This window comes from Pygoscelis adeliae, unplaced genomic scaffold (genome assembly GCF_000699105.1).
Source record: "Pygoscelis adeliae isolate BGI_AS28 unplaced genomic scaffold, ASM69910v1 Scaffold327, whole genome shotgun sequence".
NCBI lineage: Eukaryota > Metazoa > Chordata > Aves > Sphenisciformes > Spheniscidae > Pygoscelis > Pygoscelis adeliae.
This window is the reverse complement of record NW_008825300.1, coordinates 83,245-99,163: the sequence shown is the minus strand read 5'-3', so window position 1 is coordinate 99,163 and position 15,919 is coordinate 83,245. Positions and strand designations below refer to the sequence as shown.

Genomic DNA, 15,919 nt, shown 5'->3' with positions numbered 1-15,919 from the left:
TCCGGTTTATATCCTTAAACGATCTTGTCTTCACAAAGATTTTGTTCGCTAGGTTTTCACGCAGTGCTATAGTAATTCTTTGCAATAATGCTTGAATATAGTTTTTTAAAAGCTATTTTAACAATGTCTTTGTTCACTTACTTACAGATTTTGTCTTTTAAAAATAATTAAATTTGTGTATGTCTTTTTTTTTTTTTAAATTTCAATACATTCAGTTTAACAACTGGATCTTGTTGTTCACTAGAATAACGATAGGGACATCAGAAGGGGATGCTAAATCCCAAGTAAATATTGCCATTGGAAAACAAACCATGTAGACCAAAATTACAGTTCTAGACCGCTTCACTTCTCCCACCTACTCTTTCTTATAGGAAAATGTAAATAGAACATAAAAACTATTTTGGTGGAAAAGACAAAGTTCATCCTTTACCAAAAATGAAAAACAGAACTGAAAAGCCTTGGGGGAAAAAAAAGCCCCAAACCCCTAACCTCGTACTCTAACTCAAAGCCTCAAGAACTTTCCAACCACTGCTACAAGAAAAACATGATTTTCCAGACTTTTGAAAATGCATTCTCCTAATGCTATTATGTCCCTGAAAAAAAAGTAAAGTTCAACATACGGAAGATGGCAGCAAGGACAATGAACCACTTGCTCAGCTCAAGTCAACTCAACTAAATCTTCCATCTCTTTTACAGCTGGTGCTTGGTCCCTCAGAAAACTACATATTAAGGCTGTTCAAGCTTTTGCAATTGTTTGCAGTTCAATCGCCTCTTCCTGCACCTTAGCCAGAAACAGCCTTCATTACAACTCCACTCACCGTTTTGGGGCAACACTGAAGTCAAGGACGACTCTAGACTTGGCTGTTGTTCTACAAGGACTGAGCCAGAAGTAACCACGCACACCTGGGGCCTGCACACGGAACCCAGCATCACACAGGCAAGGTGTGGTCACAGTTCATTGCAAACTGTGCACAACTCAAAAAGGTCTTTGCAGCTCCTTTCACCTTTGGGTGCTTGCTAATAGTCATTCTGTCCTAATTACTGATAGAATCTCTGTCAGTTAAATTATCCATTTTAGAAAAAAAAACTCCAGAATCCTTTTCCAATTCCTAAAATGCTAAAGCACAATAAATGATTGTAGGCCTCAAATATTTATAGCAAATACTCTGGAAAATAAAGATGACAACCCTCAGCTGAGCTAGTTGCTTGTGGCCTGAGGGCCCTGTATTATTCGACCCTGCATGAACAAGTGAATGTTAGTGCATGAAACTTGTCACCCAAATGTTCAACACTGTAATATTTGTTCTCCCAGGGCAGACAATTTGGTAATAAACAATACACTCCCTTCCAATCAAAACAAGCAATGAAAGAACACACATTCCGCTCAAATGATTAGTTTTCTTGTTTGAGAAAACTTCATTTCAGTGAATGAAAAACGTAAGGGACCACTGTGTACCAATAGCAAGTATTAGTTACTCCTGAGCTCCCCTCTAACTGATGAGGGGAGAATGATTTCAGGGGGAGGGGCAGATGAGATCTCAGCATGCATGCATAAGTATGCAATAGATGTGTTTCATGGAGCTTGGCTTACTTTATACTATTTCTTTTTTCCTTATTATACTACAAAAATATTAAGAAAAATAATTAACTTACAAACTTTCATTAATAGCATTGAAGTTAATTATTCTCTACTCAATTTAGTGAGGACGTCCGCCTGGCAGCTTCACAGCTGCAATGCTTGAAAACCAAGCATTTTCCCTTTGCCGGCAATAAAGGTGTTCCTATGGCTATTGCTTTGTTTGAAAATCTACTTGGAAATTCATAAGTTTCATTGAACCACCAAATAATTTGCCAAGTTGGCAGGCATTCTTAATGAACCAGGGAAAAACCTTTCTCTGATCATTTTATGAAAGATGTACACTTGGAAGTTACCCCAGAAAACCCACTCAACCATTATGTCCTTAATGTCAATATTGTATGTTTTGCAAATCCTGCATTCAGGGAACTACTTTCATTTTTCTTCCTCATGTGGCTTTATCCTGGGCAATTACTGTGTCCTCTTAAAGCAAGAGTCATTTATTTCAAAACACTAACTTACAAAACAGTGCTGTTGAAAAGCTGTATCCTCACTTCTTCCATAAATAATGATCAATTAAAAACAGCGGCAGAAGTCAACAATGATAAAATGCTACAAGTACCTGTGCCTTATGAAATTCTGAGAACCTAAGGTCCCAATTCAATAAAGCTTTTAAACATTTCAAAGTCCCATCGTACTTCACATTTCTCAGAAGTACAATTAAATACCTTACTGAACTTGAGCCTATGTCTAAAATACCACCTCAGTGTATACGAGCACAGCTCTGCCTAAGGAATTCTCCATTACAAAATATTAAGGAAACTATAAAGAGTGTCTGACCAATATTGAATATACTTAATCGGTGAGGTTTAATGGATAACTCAGTGGCTGAATTAAAGGTCAAATATTCAAACCAGGTATAAAAAGCATCTTTACTGAACAACTTATGAAAAGGAAATTGTATATCATTTGACGCCATTAAACAAATTACATTACTGATACTGACAAGAACTCAGTAAAATGTTTGCCAAACATTTTGCTTGTCCACAAAGCATCCATTGAAAAATATACCAAACAGGTCACATTACACAAGCAACCATTTATAAAAGTCAATGTAAAAATAGTAACTATATTCCTAACTGCTTTTTAGATGACAAACATCACGTGGGTCACTTTTCAGTCTCATTCTCAGGTTCACTGTCTCCACTATCACTGTCTCTTCCGGGGTGTTCTGGCATCGTTCGATGTTCATCCACTTCGGCCACTTTCAATTCTCTCTCCTTTATCGTTCCTTCCCCTACCTTTTTTTCTTCTTCTTCTGCATCTTCCCGCATGCCTTGCACTTCACCTTCTACTTCAATCTCTTGAGTTTGAATAGTTTCTGGTTCTTCAATCATGGCAGGTGGGGGCAGTAAACGCTAGGTGATTAAAAAAGAAAGGATTTTCAGTTTTTACAACAAATGCATCTATTTGGGCATCTATTCCTATTTTAGCTTGAACTCTTCACCTTATATTTAGGATTTTGCATTAGATAACAAGTTAACAACAAAGACTTAAAATTTAGAAGCCCTAATCATTTGTAGGCACTTAACTCCTATATAAAAAAAAAAATTAAGAATAATCTTGGCTCACACAATAGTCTTATTAGACAAATTTTTTGCCTGAAAAGAGGGTGTTAAAAACGCAGTACTTCTAATTCGAGGATATCAAACACATTTCATTATCCCAAACAGCCAGACAAGTAGTAGGGCTATGGTAAATCCCTACTTGGAGCCACAAGCACATTCCTACTGTAATCTCATCTATTACCATTTCAAACTCCTAGATATCTTTAACTTGCTTTTTGAGGCCTTTAACAGGCCTGTCTTTAACAACTCATTCCAGTAATTTCCCCTTGAAACGTCTTATAAATTGTATGTGAACGTTATCTGTACTTATACAAGTTTCACCCACAGCTGTAAGTGTAGAACAATGCAAGTTCCAGTAACAGTTAAAGCAATGCTTAGATATTTTTCACATAATACTTCTGGAAAAGTACTTTAGTATATTCAAAGTGTTTTGCTTGCAACCAAAAAAGTAGTTTGCAAAACATGATAAGCAGCAATGGTAGCCGTATTACAGACTTCGGAAAAAAAATACCAGGAACACAGTGAGCTGAAGAGGATGAATGCTATACAACTCCAGGCTGTACAGAAACACTCACACTTCTTGCAGCTTGACATTATTTAATGACATATTTCCTTGGAATATTGTGAAGCATTTAATGAAATGAAAGCTCAATAAACCTCCCATGGATGATTGTTTAGTTTTGTTTTGCTTAAAGGCACCTTGGCTTCACATGACAAATTAAGTGTTTAATTACAGGGAAGTCTTATCTTCAATTAGATGACACTAATATTACAAATTTCTGACAAGCATAGGCAAATCTATGAAGCAATGATGACTACCAGCAGAGATATGAAAAGCATTTTTTATAGACTTTGAAGTTATCATACTGGTCTCTATAATCCATCTGTTCACAGAAAAAGTGTATTTCAAAACCAGAGATCCTTTAATTACAAAAATATTTTCTTGATGCATGAGACAAACTCAGACTTCTTCTGTGATTTAGTTAGATGCATGTTGTGCTTTGTGACTACTACTGTTAAGACTAGTGTAGAAGAAAAGGAAAAATATCATGTTGTACTAAATAGGGTGAAAGATATTTAATGCCTGCCTTTTTTTTTTTTTTTTGGTAGTTCAATTTTGGCTTCTCCTGCAAGGAGAATGTGATTCATTGCCACAGTAGGAAACCAGCAGGTTTGTAACTAATTTTAACTAGCAATGGATAAGATGAGGGTGCTAAAAAGAGTAACTGGTATTAGCAGAAGGATCGGGTCCATATTTGATTAAGATGTCAAGCAAAAATTTTGGTAAAATTTAGATGCTACCATCTGCTTTTCAGGACATGTATACACTTCTCAGTTTTGACAGCGCTATTTATTTGCATCTGAATGTGACCAACTGCACAGTCCACTGAGTCTTCATCACATACGATCTGCATGGTTGAGAGATCTCCAACTATATTAGACAAACTGGCTCCAAAACAAGGCTCGTCATGTGCTTATAGGACTGGATTTCTAACAAAACAGTGTGAGCTTTCACTACCTCGAAAAAAATACAGTTACAAGAAGAGGAGATTTTAGTAGTGTCACTCCTCTTTCTCTATCCCCTTTTGTTTACAGCAGACAGATGATTAGAACACTTCCCCAGAACAGTGAGAAAGTATCCTGTCCACCTGGCAAGGGCTTTTTCTGGGTCGCAAAATGCTTCAAATTTGGCTGAAGCTATGCCTCCCAGAAGAAAAAAAAAAAGAAACATCCAAGATTCACTGGAAAAGAACTGCAAAGGAAAAGAAATTTTCTATCTGAAAGTCTGACATTTAGTTAAAGGAGAAGTTTTGGGTTCTGATCTCTACTGATTACACTGTTCCGCCGTATTAGATGAAACAGTCACTGAAAGAAGGATGAAGAGGAGGTGATAGAGAAACATCCTTGCGTTAAAGAACAGAACCTAGATCTCACAGACGAGTACCTTGGACTATCTGTTGAAGGATACAGAGCCACGCTCACGCTCTCTTCCCACAGCCAGCTAATACAAAGTGAGTAGTGTCCTTTTACATCAATTTTTTCCACTTTTGGAAATCCTTCAGAAGAGCAAAAACCAAGAAGGGAACTTTGGAGTACCATGAAAGAATAAATTATAGGTAATTTGTATAGGTAAATCATGATACACCCCAGACATTAAGTGAAAGCTGATACAGTTGAGGGGTAGCATTTAAGACCTCTCTCTTTCTGTTTACTGTCAACTACCTCTAAGCATCTACAGATCCAAGTATGCTGAGTAAAGGCAGCTTTCTGCTCAGTATACTATCTAAACTACCTTAAAGCTCTGCTCACATACATAAGACAAGGTGTTTCTGTTGGGTTCTGAATTCTGCTTCAGGGATTAAACACTGACAAAATTAGGTACAGAAGTGAGAAAGCATCTACAGCTGCTTCCAACCTCATGCTATTTTGCTTGGTGCTGAACTAGTGCTGAAAAAAATTGCTCCAGAATAAAAACGCTACAGCTGCTAACCAGCCTGGATAATGCAGTGAGCTAACATGGTTAAAATGGTTCCAAGACATCATCTGGTCTTTCTATACACTGCAGGCTTGTCATGAAAAGCTCTATTACAAAACATTATTGCACCATGCAGTGGTGCTATAATACCACTAGTTGCACTTACCTGAAACATAACACACAAGTTTACTTCAAGTAAATACTGGACAGGCTAGTTCTTCGGTATTAAGGAGGAATCTTTGGGCCCAGACAGAGCCATGTCTAGCACTCGGCATCAATTACTGCTGGTTTTGGGGCCTTAAATTGGGGCTTAAATTACTGAAAGCTACAGCTCTTGCTACTGCAAGATTTTAAAGACATCAATATTCTCACTCCCAGTCATAAAACCTTCTTGAATTTTAAACATAACAGGATCAGTCTCAAACCTCAACAGCATCTCATGTCACTTACTAAAAATCAATTTTATTTTAAATGCACACCTTCCAAATGTTAGAAGGTCCTTACCTGTTGATAGTGGCGTGTACTCTGTATCATGTGCATATACATATTGTACACAAAGTTAGCCATTTGAGGCATGTTCTTAATAACATGTATTTGGTGAGATGGTCTTTCTCCATTCTAAGGAAGGGGGGGGAAAAGCAGACATTCAGCAAGCAAAGCAAAACAACGATTATTCAAAAGTTATTTAACTATATTAGAAAACATAAACCCCAAGAAATTAAATGATGCTTTTTAAAGAAAAAAATAGCTAAATTCTTTGGAAAGATAGTAAGTGTAGGTCTTACACTTTGGGGAACTGGATTAATCATGATACTGCAGCCTAATGAAGAAATTTCAAAAGGAAAGGCTGGGTTCTGATGCTTACTCCATAAAGTACATTTTGGACTTGAGTCATTTAACATATTAAAGGCACAAATAGTGTAGGATCAGATTAGGACTTAGCCTACTTGTCCACCACTGTCCAGCTCCTTTTTGCTCACGTTCGCTGACCATACACACTGCATTCTTTGTTGCACAGTGGACCTGAAAGTTTCAACTCAAGGGCCCCCTCCCAAACTTGTCAACAGCACTTAAGACCAGGGAAAGATCTGTAACTGAATTTTGAGTTCATGTAGGCACCCCTTCTCAAAGCTCCAGGAAGCAAAGCTAATATGCTCCTCCATTTCTTCATTTAGTATCCTACTCTGTGTGTCCTGTGCTTAGATCTCAATACAAACCTTTCCCTAAAGATCTAGTGCAGTATTACAAATTACATTTTCATACTTACGAACCTAGCTCAGAAATAAAACTTTTGCAATTCTGGACCCAATTTAAAAAAAAAAAAAAAAGTTAATTGATTATCCTGAATTACTCAGTCAAATGTAATTTTACCTCTTTTAATAAGAAGCGATTAGCTTTGTGTGGCTTTTTTTTTTGTTTTGAGAAATAACATTATTTTGTTTCATAACAAGACCAAAAATATATAACACCAAAAACTTACCTGTTTATCGTAAAAGAAAAATATTGAATCACTTACACAGGCAGAACTTAGGAAAAAGCACGCACAACAGACTTACATTGATAACTAAGTTTTGTGGAAAAATCAGTTAAAAACAGCTAGTGTGTATCATGATAAAAAGTTAACTCTAGGGACATAATTATCCAAGAGGCACTGGTTTAGCAGAGAAGACGGTCCCACCTCTTATAGCCCACTCAAAAAAACTGGGCAAACACACACACCCATTACAGATATCAAAACTCAAAGCAGCTGTTCCTACCTGTCTTGCAGTTGGAAAACGTTCTGTGGGAACAATATGGAGGTGAAGTGGTCGAGCTGTGAGTTGGCTGAAAGCTGGAGTTAGCTCAAAACAATTCTGAAACAGCGACACCCTTGCAAAGATATAAAGCCCGAGCCTTGCTCTTGACATGGCAACAACTAATCGTCGGACATCCCTTCAGAAAACAAACAAAATCAATCATGTTCTTTCCACTGCTAACACAGTTGCAATAAAAATAAGTAGAAGTATACAGAGGTCTTAATTAAAGGAAACAAAGTCATCTGCTAAAATACTATTTTGTCTTTAGTTTTTTTCCCAACATACTGTTTCGGTAACTACCAAATCCTAGAACCTTTATATAAAAGAGGGTTCCCTGTACCGACAATGATATGAAAAAAATCACCCTTTACTATTTTCCTGGATTTCAGAGGTAAAGATTTACATTGGGAACAAATCACAATAGCATTTCTGTGTCCCTGAATGAGTAAACATGAGTTTGATAACTCATCTAACTACTGCTGAATAGACAAGTCTTCCTCCACCCCACTCCAAAACTGAAGTGCAAACTTTTTAAACTACACATCAAAATGCAACTTATGCAGCGATCAAACATTTCTGATACAAAACAAATAAAAAGCTCACTTACAGGGAAGAATCTATGAGAAAATTTAAGGCTGCATTTGTTCAACAAGCATTACATTCCTATTGTTCTACTAGGGTGAAACCAAGTTCAGCCTATCTGCAGTAATATAAACTAATTATAGTATAAGAGCCATTACTAAAGGATAAAGTGGTTGTGAAGAAGGTACCAGACAGTTATAAAAGGAAGTATGTCTGAACTTCATTGAATACATAGCATTAAACTTCACTTCTACGACATACTCAAATAATTGAACACTTTTGTAGAATGTGCTATAAATATCTTTCTGATACAGAAAACATGTAGTTTAACGACACTACAAGAGTTATCTTCTTACATACCTAAGGTGGCCTACAGCTTTGGTACGCACTAGTGAAAGGAGAATATAATCATTTTGTTGACCTTGAAATCTGTCCACAGTTGTTACCTAGAGAATCAAAAACCAAGAAAAAACCTCCATAGGTTAATTTTTGCCATTTCAATGTAAAAGTGACACCAAAATTTTAACATCAACTTCGTATTGAGACTGCAATAAATGGGAAGAGAAAAGAGAATGTTTTAACTCTGTTTTAGTTGACCTCTAACCAAACATCATCAGCCTGTTCTTTTCAAGAGACGTTGGGAGGAGCTTTTGTCTGACTGTATACTGATTCTTTTACATTTTTATTCAATTCAGACAGCTAACAGTGGGGTGCTAATACCAAAAGATTGTGGAAAGCCATCAGTTTTATAACAGAGAGTTTTAAACTGCAATTAGCACCAGACTTTTATAACTATGGTTTTTATTTGTTCCATCAGATTTGTCATCATACGTTTTATAAAATAATTTCCACTCCAGGTGGATCTTCCTAAAGGTGTGGGTTTTGGGGTTGGTTTTTTTTTTTTTGAGGACAAAATAGATGACAAAGAAAAGAGTTATTCTGTCCCATGTAGTCTGTAGCCTTTCCAACTTCACTGACTTCAGTTTGTTTGTATGTCAAATTACAAACAGGCAGAAACAAGGGCACTACTCTATAACATTCCGTAGAATGTAGGTTAACAAATGTGTAGTTAACCGGGGAATACTTGCGCAGAAAGCTGTGAATCTATTAAATTAGTCTGTTCTATAATATGACAATTTAAAAACAAACAAACCAGAACCACTCCAATGACGGATATATTTTCAAAGTCACCTTGTTTGGCCGTCCAATCAGTGGATTATTTCCACACCGCTGATTAATGACATCACGGATCAGGTGTTTCTGTCCATTGTATGTTGTTAGGATACTTATCTTGTCTGCAGGATAACCAAGCAGGCACATATACATGAAGAGTGCTACAACATACTCTGCTTCACCAAGATTCTTAAGTTTAAAAGGGGGGGGGGGGGGAAAAAAGAAAAAAGAGGTTACTCAACTACTAAGGTTGGAAAGAATAACATGTGTGACATTATCATGTATTTAGACAAGAATCTCAGTGCTGAGAAACGTCTATAGATCTGATCTTTCTTTGCTCGCTTAAAAGCCATTTTGAAAGAACAAGAGAGCCACAAGTAGGTTTAATAACTTCATTCTGATTCCTCTTCAGAGAATTGCTAAAAATCTCTGCATCAATATTATTGTCAGTCATTGACTGACACTTTCCAATATCTACTCAGAAGCTCCCAGTTCTATTTCAATACAAGATTAAAATCTAAATATTTAATAGTCCATTTAAATTATATTTATGAACTATTAAATATTTACACATTTGTATATAAATGCATTTATATGTTTATAGTTGTCTGCCCAAGGGAACTGCCACCTTAACTGTATTATTACAGAACTCAACCAATAAAATATTTCATTTTTCTTTCTTAAAGGTCACATGCCAAAAAAACATCTGTTATGTAAAACTGTGGAATTATTATTTGTTAAAAAGTATTACAAGCTGACAGTCTACAGATACCTGTATTTAAATACAAGGGTTTAAAAAACACTTAGCGCCCATTTAACACGGTTCCAAATAAGCATGCAAAAAAGTTGCAGTGACTCACTCTCCAGTAAGCTGAAAGTAAGAACTACTTGAAGTAGAATAACTAAACTCCTTTCAACTATTAATTAGGAGAGAGACATCTGGATTATCAAATCCAGTTATTTCTACTGAGGCAATACCTATTCAATTTCAAATGACCAGCTGTTATTTTGTATTTCGTAACTTTTTTTCTGTGCCATTACTAACAATAAATGTCTGACCCAAAGCATCACTCTTCTGGCTGTAGGAAGTTTTGTCCTATTCCCAGACTGAAGTTATTCATAGTCTGTTTAAATCCCTTTTCTATCAACAAAAATTGTCTTTCAGGCTAAAAAGTTATTCTCAATTGCTGACATTTATTCCTGCTCTATTTATACTGGGAATCTTATCCCCACTTGGTGTACGTTTGACTAGGCTAGCCATACCAGCCTCTTTTATTTCTTCTTACTAAGTGGGCTCTGCATTACTTGGAAAATGCAGTTGCTGCACATACCAAACACCTGTGGGCGTAAAGCTATTATACAAATCTTAATCCTCTTTAAGTCTGGAAAGAAATGCCCAAATTCACAAAGAGATAAATAATACATGGCAGGAATTAGTTATCTCATGAAAAAACATGCAATGCCACCAACATATTCTGCTCATCTCTCTCCATCCTCAAGTTCATGAAAAAAATTAACTGTAGAATATATTATAAGAGTTTGCTGATGAAAGCAACTGTTGTAATGATAAAGGTCTTCTGTGTCCTTGCGTGAGTGTTCTCAGTCTTCTTTGGCCCAGGAGCGACTAAAGCAGTGCTCAGATTCTCAGTTATCAGAATCCTGTTTTTAAGGCACTAATTTCAGCTGTTCCACAGGACAACTTTTTACTACTTGTACATTACAGTGTTACAGCTTAAAAAACAAAATCGTAAGAAACTCTCCCCTCCAAACAACCCTGTCCTCAAACTAGAAATGAGATATAGTGGATTATGGCTCACCATGGCTTTGTTCATTAACAGCACACTCGTTTGTATTTAAAAAAAAAAAAGTGAGAGGCACCCAAGCATAAACTATGGATATCTTTCATACCTTTTAAAAAACAGATTAACATAATGCTTAATGATCTTCCCAGGGAAAAAATAACCACGAAAATTATCATCTTAAAGTATATTGTTTGCTTTCTGTAATATTAAACAAAATATTAGGTGTTAATTCCATGTTTGAATTAAACTCATTTATTAACTTGCACACAGCTCCTGCCTCTAACTTTGCCAAAACCCAAACGCAATTTAGGCTCCAGAATTTGTTTTCATCACTGTTTTTAAAACAAGAAAAATAAGAGGACTGAAAATATAAGCATCTCATTACAAGTGTAAAAGGTTTTCCTATATTTAAGAGAAATAGATGGAGGCTGTTGTTGCTGGCTTAATTTGAAAATTTAGTTCAGAAATTCCAAGGCTAAGGGTTTTTTTGCAATCTACTTCAGCCTCAATGTGTCTCTGCCTCTTACGTATATTTCTTGCAGTACTGTTTCATTCTTTTATGAATGGGCTTTTTAGCGTTCTTAAATATAGATCAAATCAAAATAGTGACTCTTCAAACTCAAATATGTGCCGCAGAGTGAACTTTGATACTTCATGTACAGGGCAAATGCTACTGTTTATTTCACTATCGTGGAAGTACAGCTGAATTACAATGGACTTTAATTTGCCATGGGCCAAAACAACATTTCATAATGAATTACACACCAAATCTCACCCCTCTCATAACATTGAGAAAACACAGATATCAAGCAAAGTCATTCACTTTGAGCAAAAAGCACAACATAATACATTATCATTTTCAACATTCAAAACTGAATAAAAGGAGAAAAAATAAATCATGCATACGCATAACTAAAGTAGCTGAGAACATGAATTAAACATCAGTTTACTGTATTTTGATAGTCTGTGTTTATTGCAGATTTAATAAGCCATATTCAGATTAAATAAAGTATACATGTAATATTTCCTTACCTGATAGAAATAAGGATTGGGTTCAGACTCTCCCACACCATTGAAGTCTTCTACGTTTATAAGCTGGAAGTCGTACAAAAACCCAGCATTGGCTTTTCTGAACTCTGGCAGAAGCTGCACGTGAGGCAGGTTACCCAGATTCTTGTAACGCCAGTTGTAGAGGTTACATAAACTGTCCAGAAACACACAGAGACAAACCCTAAATAGTTAAAGCGAGGTCTTGAACTCATCCAAAATAGTTCAGATACACACAACCCCTCGCTTTGAAGATGAATGCTTTGGTAGGTTTTCAATGAAAAAAATAATATTGCTGGATAGCCTGTACATATATAAATGAACATACTTGTACAAGCTATCCAGCAATTATTTTTTAAGTTTTGATTCTGTTTGGTTTTCTCTCACAGAAAACTTCAGATTTCACTTCTTTTTAGAAAGCTCAATGCAGCACACCCACCCTTAAGCCTGTTACACTTGATCAGCTCTACACTGAAGGGTACAAATTTTACAAGGTAGTAGGAATTTTCACGGGGAACAAAACTTAAGGAATATTAATGCTTCTTTACAAAAAGGAAGGAGTAAAGGAAAAAGGATTTTCTGCATTATCTGCTGTAAAGCCTCTTACTGCAAAAAGAAATTTATTTTCTTATTTTGTGTATTGCCATGTGTTAACATGAGATGTGAAGGGAAGCAACCAAAATCTACACAATTCTGAATCTTATAGGGTATTTATAGGGACAGTAATATAACCAAAATGTCTCAGTCAGAAATGAACAACAATATCCAGACCAGATAAAGTAGCAGATAGTTCATGCGGAAGCTACCTATGATCAGAAAAGACAAAAGCGTAGGAATGTATGGAAAAAATCCTTGATCAAGAAATTGCTTGCAAAGTGAAGGAATTCTTCTGCTCTCTTATCTCTAAGACATTCTCTGAGATGTTGCAAAATAGTAGATGGAAAAATAAATTTCATTTATCATCATACTCGGATATAATTTGCATTTTTAGAATCATACTGAAAGTAACTGTTATTCATATGACTGGAAAATAATATTCTACCACATCCAACATTTCTTACATAAAAAACCTGAAGTTCTCCTTCACATTGTTCATTTCACTTTATGCCTAAAAATAATTAGGATTTAAAACTAAATTTATAGTAGCAAGATTTTATATGGAGTAATTTTCTTCTGTTTTGTTTTTCCTTGTTAATATGACACCACAAACATGCACTTCACACAATAAATAAATTTCACATCTAAATTACCACAATGAAATGATAAATACATGGATAAAAAGTTATTTTACTACAGATAATCAGTATCTCTTTTAATATTAAAAAAAAAGGCATTATGCTCTTGTGTGGACAGCCTGGTTGTCTCCAATCAAAGCTGAAGCTCTGCTGAAATACAAGAGTACCCTTTTGCAGACCATAAGGGAAATATGACATATTCAAGGCCAAATAAAGAAAATCTTTATTTAGCCTTGAATATATTAAATATATTAACTTAGAAAAGGAAGCTTCTGCAAAAAAGTCTCAGCTGTAAAAAACCCAAACACTGAAGACTATTAAAATTCCTGTAAATAGCATTTTCATTAAAGTACTCATACAGTAGCAGAGTACTACTATGTAAAAAAAAGAAAGTAAAACTGATTGCATTTCAGCAAAGTAAAATCTGACTTCTTAGTCTAAGCTGAAACAAATGGAACAAAACAACTAAATTACAGTTTTGCAAACTCCTGTCCTAACAATAAGAAAAAAGTTTCCAATACTATGTGTGCTTTTCCAAGTTTTAACCTGGTAGTTTCTTACAAGCTAGACATGCCATTTTCTCTGTCTCACCTTGCTCTTGCTCTTCCTTGCGCATCCAAATCAACAGTTGGCACTCCAACACGAACAAACCGTGTAAAGAGGGACTGCTCCATGTTGGAGTATTTTTGAAAAGCCATGTTCTTAATGACTGGTGGCAACTGATGATGGTCACCGATCATAATCCACCGCTTCAAACGACTGAATCCGTCCTGGGGGTTCTAGAATTAAACAATTACACAATTATAACTATTACAATATAATCGAGGCACTCAATTACAACACATTAATAGTCAAATTGGCTACCTTAGCCTAAGCCCTAAATTTCAACATTTGTTCTTAAGCTACACTGAACTGCAGTCATTTTAAAAACTACTAGCTTCTTTCCAATCTACTGCCAGAAAACGGGAGTAGTATTTTAAATAGTCTTGTTTCTTATAAAGCAACAGGTAAGTTTATCTACTAAAATCAGTAGAGAAACATCAGGATAAATATCATATTACTGTTCTAAAGGCCAAAAGTAACATATCAGAGGACAAAAGGAAGAACCAATTATAGAAGTTACAGTAGTAAAAAACCTAATTTCTACACAGTATTGTTACCCTAGAACAGTAAACATTATTTTCTGGATTCTGAGATAGTGGGTATGAAGTGCCTGAAGTATCTGAAACAATTTTAGTTTAGCACAAACTAAGCCTGCTTTCCAAGTGTCTCTGTGGTTCATGTGCTTCACCTGTTTACCTCTGGAATTCCCACATGGCCTCTTCCATGACCAGAACGTGCCTCTAACTAACCCTCACCCTGGCTCTGGGACTCAATGCTCTTCAGCATGTTTGGTATATCTCTTTCCAGTTCCTCATCATCCTTTGTGTACCTATGTTACATACTGACAGAGCTCATGAGGGAACGTTGTGACATAGGGACAAAAAAGGAACAGATGTGTGGGTAACATTATCCAGGAATTAGAATCCTGAAGATTTCCACCTGCCAGTTTTACAATTCAGACACTCATTTCTTACACACTCCTGTGATATTTCCCTTTCCCCATAGGAGCACTATTCAAGACAGAGCCTAAAGTTCCTTTTCTTGCCACTTGAAGTGGAAGAGCACTGAAGCTCTCTCTGATCAGAGAGCAAAGAAGGAAAACTGAACTCTGCACTGCCCAGCTAATCAAGCCTGAAGATACCTTAGTAAGAAAGAGGACGGAAATTATTTTCAATGGCATGGAAAAATATCTTTTTTTTTTCCCCCCCTCAAAAAAAGTTACTGATTTGGAGAAGACAAAGCATTCTATATAATCATTCTGCTCTTATCAGCAATTTCAATCTCAGACAAAGAGCCCTCCAAAGAACTCCGTTTTTAAAAATTTCTTACTCTGAATTGCAAGTGCAAGAAATCAAGTACTACTATTCTGAAAGCCTAGTTCTTTAGGTTTTGTTAAAAAAACCGCTCAATTTTCGAGGACTATTTGGATGGCTCTTGTAAGAATGGTCATGGAATATCCCCCAGAATATGGCTCTATGGTGAAAAGGTCTGCTTTAACTACACAAAACTCTTCAGCTTCTGCATTGCTCATGTACACATATTTCCCCTCATCAGCCTGATGCATCTGGTTATACAATGCTCATTCAAACATTTGAAAAACACTGTAAGATGCTTCCTTCATTAAATATAGTAATTTCATTATGAATGAAAACCATGTTAAAAGCCACACAGGATTTATTCATTACGCAGCACTACAGTACAATGTTGTAGCATTAAATTGAAGACTGCCAACACACAAAAGCAACAGCCTGAAGTATTACACGTGTCTTTATGCACAGAGATTTAAATACCTAATTGCAGGAGAAACCACCTAAACGACAACTTACGCCTCCATACCCTTCTGATAGTTAGGGGAATCTAACTAAGCAGCAAGAAGAAATCTTGTATTTCAGGTTTAACTAAATTCAATGTCGTTCTAGAGACTACAGTGAGGATTCATTAAGCCTGCAGGACAGAAAGGAACCAAGTCTATTTCATTGTATTATTACAATTGCTGAACTA

The 15,919-nt window shown here is 35.9% G+C and overlaps 1 protein-coding gene across 1 annotated transcript in view; it reads right to left on the bottom strand.

Annotated features, from left to right (window-relative positions):
• Positions 1 to 2,485: 2,485 nt before the first annotated feature.
• AQR (aquarius intron-binding spliceosomal factor) overlaps positions 2,486 to 15,919 on the bottom strand; it is a 64,848-nt gene continuing 51,414 nt past the window's right edge. The window contains 7 exon segments of the mRNA XM_009329984.1: positions 2,486 to 2,994; positions 6,185 to 6,298; positions 7,438 to 7,612; positions 8,419 to 8,504; positions 9,250 to 9,420; positions 12,066 to 12,237; positions 13,907 to 14,094. Coding sequence (XP_009328259.1) covers positions 2,746 to 2,994; positions 6,185 to 6,298; positions 7,438 to 7,612; positions 8,419 to 8,504; positions 9,250 to 9,420; positions 12,066 to 12,237; positions 13,907 to 14,094 — 1,155 coding nt within the window. The 3' untranslated portion in view covers positions 2,486 to 2,745.